General features: G+C 63.8%; 4 protein-coding genes; 2 read left to right on the forward strand and 2 right to left on the reverse strand.

Moving 5' to 3' along the window:
- The window catches only part of CHC_T00003976001 (hypothetical protein), a 1,527-nt gene extending 556 nt beyond the window's left edge, over positions 1–971 (forward strand). The window contains exon 1 of the mRNA XM_005715232.1: positions 1–971. This exon is cut by the window's left edge and continues 556 nt beyond it. Coding sequence (XP_005715289.1) covers positions 1–971 — 971 coding nt within the window.
- Positions 972–1,020: 49 nt separating this feature from the next.
- CHC_T00003977001 (hypothetical protein) lies at positions 1,021–3,245 on the reverse strand. XM_005715233.1 is given in 2 exon segments: positions 1,021–1,196; positions 1,197–3,245. The coding sequence occupies 1 exon segment, from the start codon at positions 3,243–3,245 to the stop codon at positions 1,197–1,199; it is 2,049 nt and encodes a 682-aa protein (XP_005715290.1). The 3' UTR covers positions 1,021–1,196.
- A 2,397-nt stretch (positions 3,246–5,642) lies between these two features.
- Positions 5,643–6,176, forward strand: CHC_T00003978001 (hypothetical protein). Its single transcript, XM_005715234.1, has one exon. It carries the CDS (start codon positions 5,643–5,645, stop codon positions 6,174–6,176), a length of 534 nt encoding a protein of 177 aa, XP_005715291.1.
- Positions 6,177–6,180: 4 nt separating this feature from the next.
- CHC_T00003979001 (hypothetical protein) lies at positions 6,181–7,455 on the reverse strand. The gene has a single exon (XM_005715235.1). The coding sequence runs from the start codon at positions 7,453–7,455 to the stop codon at positions 6,181–6,183; it is 1,275 nt and encodes a 424-aa protein (XP_005715292.1).
- Between the last annotated feature and the right edge of the window lie 19 nt (positions 7,456–7,474).

Genomic DNA, 7,474 nt, shown 5'->3' on the forward strand with positions numbered 1-7,474 from the left:
GGAGGGTGAAGAGGAAGGAGAAGAAGAAAAAGAAGACGAAGAAGGGGAAGAGCCGGAAGAGGAAGGAGGAGAGTGAGAGTGAGGAGGAGAGTGAAAGCGAGGAGGAGAGTGAGACTGAGAGTGAGGAGGAGAGTAGCGAGGAGGAGAGCAGTGAGGAAGAGAGCAGCAGTGAGGAGGAGGAGAGGGAGAGGAAGAAAAAGAGTAAGAAAAAGAAAAAATCGAGCAAGGCAACCAAGAGCAAGAAGGAGACAAAGAAGGCAAAGGCGAAGAAGAAGAAGAAGAAGAAGAGCAAACGAAAGGACGACACCACCTCCGAGGAGGAAACGGATAATTCGGAAGAGTCGGGTCAGGAAGATAGCGCCGACGACGTCGCGGACATCACGTCAAGGGCTGTCGTCACGGTCGACCCAGGAGCGCTTGGCGCCACTGCGTTTGGCACGTCTCAGAACACCTTCCCGGATCTCATGGGCGGCCCGGAAATCGACATAACGACGGGGGCGACGGCCACCGCGAACGATTTTGCGAACATGCCGGGCGAGATCCCGGAACAGCAGGCCCCGCTAGGTTCGCTGGCCGGCCGCTTTCCGCAGCTCGGATCTGCTGTCACTACTCCGTTTGGTCCCGGCGTCATGACGGCGCAAGGGGCGATGCCGCAGGGGGGTATGGGGGGCATGGGCATGCCAGGCATGATGGGCATGCAACCAGGAATGGCCATGAACCCGGCCATGAACCCGGCCATGAACCCGGCCATGGGGATGCAAGGTGGCATGGGCATGCCAGGAGCCATGGGTGCGCAACCGGCGATGGGGATGCAAGGAGGGATGGGGATACAACCGGGCATGGGAATGCAGCAGGGAATGGGCATACCGGGTATGGGCATGCAACAGGGGATGCAGGGTGGCAACACGCAGCAGGATTTGATGACGCCGTTTGGCGGCATGAATCTCGGTGGGAACCAGGACACTTTCTAGGACGTTTTAACCTCGGTGTTTGCTAGATGGGGAAAAAAAGAGGTGCACATTTTCCTCGGTCTCCATCCGATTCGCCTTTTTATGTACGAATGATACCGGTGATACGAACAACTTACTCTACGATAAAACCTTGTTTGAGGTGCCGACCTGATCTGACAGTTGCGTAGCAAAACAAAACTCACCATCCCTCACCAAATACTTTACTGCTACATACAACGACATGCGCTATTGCGGGGCTTCCGGCGGCGGCCCCGGCGGTGGGCCTGCCGGCATACCAACGGGCGGTGGCGGGGGGGGCTGGGGATTTGCGTTCTGCGGTACTGGCTGCATGTTTAAGTTCTGCATCCCGTTCAGCAAACCGTGCATTTGCGGGGGTTGACCTGCCATCCCGCCGCCCGGTACCGCCGACGGACCGGGCATCCCCATCATTCCAGGAGGCATACCTGGAGGCATCCCCGCAGCCATACCCGGAGGCATCCCCGCAGCCATACCCGGAGGCATCCCGGGAGGCATGCCCGGTTGCATGCCAGGCGGCATACCGCCCGGCATCCCGCCCGGCATCCCGCCCGGCATCCCGCCTGGCATCCCGCCCATACCCGGCATCCCCATTCTCGGCATAAACCCGGAAGGCATCCCGGGAGCCATCATGGGCATGTAGCCACCGCCTGGCATCGGCATCATGCCGCCGTACATAGACATCGGTGGGGCCATGACGGGCACTTGGGTAGCATAAGCTTGCTGCATGGCCGCCGGAATCGGACCTGCAGACGGGGAGCTCACGTTTCCCCTCGACGCGTCAGTGTCCTTGGAATCGCCCATCCACTCTGACATGAGGTCGAAATCGGTCTTCGCGGGCTGTCCTGGTCTAGGCGCCGTCATCTCATCGAGCCCATCGACGGAGGGGGTGCGGACCGAGTCGCGATCGCGATCACTGCGCTTCTCTGATTTCTTCGAATTGGAGCGCTTCGACTTACGCACGTCGATCTGCGCCTCCTCTTCGTAGTCCTCATCCTCGTCCTCCTTTCTCTTACTCTTCCCCTTCTTCCCCTTCTTATCTCTCCTCTTCTCCTTCTTGGGTTGTTCATCATCGGCAAAACCATCCTCCTCATCGCTATAATAGCCATTCCTCTCAACTTTGCTCCGCCCCCCTTTTCTCCTGCGAAATGATTCTGCGACTTCTTCATCACTGTCCGTGGCATACTCTTGGTTGACGGCCCTTCTCCTAGCCCTGCTCCCTCTCCGTCGTGGGTCGTCCCTGTCGTCGCTCGCGCCCGACCCATAGTCCTCATACGGAGCCCCCTGCTCCTGATACCTCCTCAAACTCCTCCCGGGGCGTCCAAACGGCGGCGGGACGAGGGCCGGGTGTTGCGGCTGGAAGCGATCTTGCGGGGCGGCACTACGGTAGCGATCTGGGTACGGCGGCCTATAATAGTCATCCCTCGGCGGTGGCGGCGACGGCTGTGGCGGGGGTCTTCTGGGGCCCGGCGGGGCCTCGTACCTGCTCGTCCAGTAGCCGCGGGACGGCTTCGACGGGGGAGGGTGGTCTCTGAACAAGTCCCGCTCCCGGCCGTACGGGGCGGACCTCTCCTCCGGGCGGTGGTCATAGTAAGGGTCGTCCGGGCGGTACGGAGCGGCGGACGGGCGCGGGGCGGGGGCGGAGCGGTGCGATTGGGCGGGCGGGGCGGGCGCGGCGGGCTGCTTCTTGAAGCTGCCGTCGTACTTGAGCCAGATGAACTCGTGCAGCGCGTCCTTGTCGCGGCGGTCGGGCTCGGGCACCTCGCGCGGGTTCCACGTGGCCAGGAACTTGCGGTTGGCCACGTCATTGCCGACGGCGTCCATGCGGTGCGCGTCCTGGGGCGTGAGGTCGCCGGCGTAGATGTCCTTGATGCGGCGCTTGGAGATCTGGCGGTGGACCTGGGCGCACAGGTCGCAGATGTACGTGCCGATGGTGAGGTTGATGTACTCCGGGCGCGGGTGCGCGCAGTCGGCGCAGTACAGGTTGCCCTCTTGCCGCTGCTGCGCGTCCCGCACCGCCTTCTCGGCTTCCTGCGCCTCGGCCGACGCGAAGCGCGACATCGGGGGGGAGGGGGGGCAGGGAGGGCGCGGCGCGGAATGGGTGTGAGCGGCGGCGGGAAGGAAAGGGGGTGGGATGCGTGGGAAAGGCCGAGATGAAAGTGTGGGAAGATGAGAGGCAAGTGTGGAGGCGTGGGGGCGCCAGCAGCAACAGCACAGACATACAGTACCAAGGGTACGGTGCGGCACAGTACTGTACATACAATATGTCTCGGCTCATATTTCGTCTGCCACGTGGGCGGCGTGTCAACGCTGGTCGACTCATGCCACGTGGACGGCGTGTCCACGCTGGTCGGACAGTTGATCCATGAGGCGGTTCAATTCTTCATCTGGCACCCCCCCGTCAAATCCTCGCTCCATCCCCTCCATGACCTCATTCAAGCACGCGTCGCTCAAGTCCGCGTCAATGTATCCCCCCCCCCCCACTGGCATAGCCCACGCCTCGGACCGGTACCCGCGGCAGTCAGGGTCGAAGCACTTCTGATACATCTCCCCCCGCCGCACGTCCGCGACCAAGATCACGTTGTTCGACCGGTGGTGCCGCCCCACACGCCCGCAGTACTTGTAACCCCCCCGGATCGCGTACATCACCGTCTCCGCACCCGACACCACCGTTACCCCGTAGATCCCGCCTCCCGCACCCCCCACCAGCCCCCGCACGTACTCGTCCACCGCAGGGTACGCCGACTTTTCCCCCACCACCCTGCGAAACTCTGCCCCCCCTCCTCCCCTGCCACCGCCCCCACCGCCCCCACCGCCACCCGCCACGCCTCGCATCGGCGAAACGCACCCCATCAGCTCGACCCCCGCCTTGACGGAGCACACCAGCGCCCGCATGAACAGCCGCTTCGACACCGCCACCCTCCCCTTCTGCTCGGCCCCCCTCTGCAACAGCCGCTGCTCCTTTCCAAACTTGGAGCTGCCGACCAGCCGGAAGCACCTGTTCTTCGTGTACACGCCCAAGTCAACAAACGCCGTCTTCGCCCCGTCCGCCGCGCGCACCATCACCAGCCCCTCCTCCCTCTTCGCCACCCGCTGCACCACGCGCCTCGCAAACTCCCCCGCCTGCACGTTATCGTGGAACGCGAGCCTCTGGAACACGAGGTGCCTCGAGAATTTGCGCTGCGTCGTCGAGTCCAGCTCGACCACGTCCTCGCCCTCGCGCTGCACCTCGCGCCCGCTCAGCTCCGCGCACGCCTGCACGAGCGCGTCCACCATGCGCTCCGGCTCCGCGCCCGCGTTGTGCGCGCGCAGGAACTCCAGGTCGAAGTACAGCTTGCTGGCGTGCCGCGACCGGATCACCTCGTAGAAGTGCAGCCGCCCGCCGCGCCGCAGGAACCGTGCGTACGCCCGCCAGAACGACGCGTAGGAGGCCGCCACGTACCGCCGCCGCCCCTGCCCGTCGATCTCGAACGCCCACACGCGCAGCGCGAGCGACGGGTGCGCGTCGCAGAAGTCCAGCGCGGGCTGCTGCGCGGGGAACACGCGGAAGACGCGCGCTGGGTCGTTGCGGCTGGCCCGGAGCGCCGAGAGACGGCCGCGCCCAGGGTGAAGCGCGGGCGGGACGAAGGTCGGCGTGCCGTAGAAGGACTTGGGCGTGATGGTCGGGGGAGGGGGGGAGGGTGTGCGGATGGCGTCGGAGGAGGCGAGGGCCTTGGAGATCGGGGTGCTGTCCGCTGGCCGGGGCGTGTCGGAGGCTAGCTGCACTCGCTTTCGAGAGGGGCTGGTCGGGCACGGAGTGCACAGCTCTAATGCGGGCCGCTTTTCTTGCGGCATAGAGAGGCGACAGGGCTATGCTTGACGGCGAGGGCAGTGGGAAAGGGGAAGGGGGAGGGGGGGAAGGGGGAAGGCGAAAGGCTTGGCGGTGGTGTGGGGTGGATGCATGTGGTGTTCTGATGAGCATGTCCGTTGCTAACAAATGGCGGGAGATTTATCAATTTCTGTTTGGGCCAGTCACCAAACATTTTCTGCCGTGCCGTATCGTCGTCTGCCACACTTAAAAAATCCTCATTTGACATTAGTCAGGCCGGGGAGCAATGCATTCGGTTTATAGACCCAACTTGTGGCAGGCAGTAGTTGCTTGATGGCCGTGTGAGGGACAATATCGCCGAACTACTAGATTCTATTCGAAAGAGGCCTTGGCAGATGAATGCTCTGTGAAAGTCGCATCGATCACCTCACTTCACACTGCCCTGCCATCACCTTCTCCCCCGCGCCCGCAATTCAGTTGCAGCAGCTTGAATACCGATCTAACGACCTTTTCGTCAGCAGCTGTATCGCTCCGCGTTCACGAGGCCCTCTCCTCTTCGCCTCCTGCTGCAACCGCACATTCCCATGCCTACCTATGCCGCAATCCACCAGATAGACGGCTTCGTCGACACGCTCGCCGGCATGCTCTGCGGCGAACCCCTGCGCAGCCTGCGCGAAGTCGGTGTATTCCAGGACATCCCGCCCTCCCCCGCGAACCGCACCGTGGCAGCAGCCATCCGCGCGGACGGCCAGCACCTGGGCCTTGCGCAGTGGTCCCTGAACGCACTGTACGCCGAGGGCCGTTCTCGTCTGCAAACCGACCCTGGCGACCTCGGCGCGGCCTCTGCCATGCTGCTGGCGTCGCCGGACTTCACCACTGCCTGGGCCGTGCGCAAGCGGCAGCTGCCGCCGGGCGGCGCGGCGGACGAGCTGCACTTCACGTGGCTCGTGCTGACGCGCAGCCCGAAGAGCGCGGAGAGCTGGTCGCACCGCGCGTGGGTCGTGCGCACGTGCGGGCTGTCCCCGCAGCAGGCAGAGGAGGAGCTCGCGCTGGCGTGGGTCGCGGCGACGCGCGCTGCGAGCAACTACTACGCTGGCGTGCACAGGCTGCGCGTAGTGCCAAGCGCGCGTGGGAAATGCATACGTGAAGAGCTCGGGCGGAGCCGCAAGTGGCTGCGCACGCACGCGGCAGACTCGTCCGGGTGGTGGTATCACCGGCAGCTGATCGAGTTGGCGAGGGGGGCCGCAGCGGAGACGGTGGGCGGCGAGCTTGAGTTTGTGCGCGGGTTGCGGGACCCGGGTCAGGCGCGAAGCCAGTGTATCGAAGTGCAGGAGCAGTGGTTACTGAAGTTACAACAGGCCGGCGTCGGCGGCACAGCGTGAGGCTTTATGTTTCATCTTCTACATCATAGACCGGGAGGACGGACATGAGGAGCGGGAAGCGGCCCTTTGTGATGGCGTCATAGACGATGGAGGTGCGGACGCGGTTGGTGGTGCGGGCGAAGACGCCGAGGCCGAAGGTGAGGCGCTCCAGCGGCTGCATGAGGCGGAACGAGAGGAAGGCGGACCACTGGTCCTTAGGCAGGTCGAAAAAGGCCGCAAAAAAGTCGCGCGTCGTGCGCAAGTCTATCCGCTGCAGATACTCGCCGCCAAAGTTGAAGAAGTCGCGCTGCCTTCGGCGGCCGACGTTCCACAGGCGGTCCCATATCCGGTGGGCCGTCTCGTCGGCGTCGGCGTGGCTCGCACGAAGCTCGGCGGCGATGATCTCCGCAGCCTTGTCCGCAAGCTCGAGCGCGCGTGCGATCATGTAGCCCGTGGCCGGGTGCACCAAGGCGGCTGCGCCGCCGAAGGCGACCACGCGCTGGCGCAGGACCGGCATCTCGCCCCCCATCGGAATGAGGCAGAACTCCTCCTCCAGCACCTCGTCGACGTGAATGTTGTAATGGGCCAGACGCTTGTACAGGCGCTGCTTGAGATGGTCAAAGTCCATGGCCGGCGACGCAACTAGCGAGGTCTCCTCGAAAAAGACATGGCGGCCTGCGCCGTCGTCCAGCGGCATGACATAGATAAACGTTGGGGTGGTATTCGCGGTGTGGCGGTCCTCCGGTGATTGTTGCATGTGGTCATCTCTAAAATCCATGAGCAGCATCTCGTCGTTATCAAACGGATACCCCTTATCACTCACGACACACTCGACGCCATAGGCGGCCTGAAAGCCCGGGGTCTTCCCCTGATTAAATTTGACAAAGTTCAAGCTATGCCCCGTGGCATCCACAACGACACGAGTCTCGACGCAAACCTCCTCGCCGCCATGCATGACGAGCCTGACGGTACTCGCGCTCCGCTCCCCCTCGACATCGACCTCCTTAGCCACGGCCTTCACAACGACAACATTACCGGAGCTCTGGCACCTATCCAGGAAGCGTCTCTTCATCTTGTGTCGATCGACGCGAGCGTACGGCCTGTCCAAGTTAGACTTGCGACCATCGTCCCTGACGTAGGCGGCGGTGCGGTTCCACACGTGGGACGCGCAGTCGGCGAGGCCGAGCGGCTGCAGCTCGTCGACCCAGGTGCCGTAGTTGTTGGGCCAGGGCTTGTCGAGGTGGATGTCGGCGCACAGGACGTGGACGCCGCGCTGGCCGAGCCCCGCGGCCAGGCTCATGCCGGCCGGGCCGCCGCCG

The sequence above is a fragment of the Chondrus crispus genome, genomic scaffold (assembly GCF_000350225.1).
Source record: "Chondrus crispus Stackhouse genomic scaffold, scaffold_208, whole genome shotgun sequence".
NCBI lineage: Eukaryota > Rhodophyta > Florideophyceae > Gigartinales > Gigartinaceae > Chondrus > Chondrus crispus.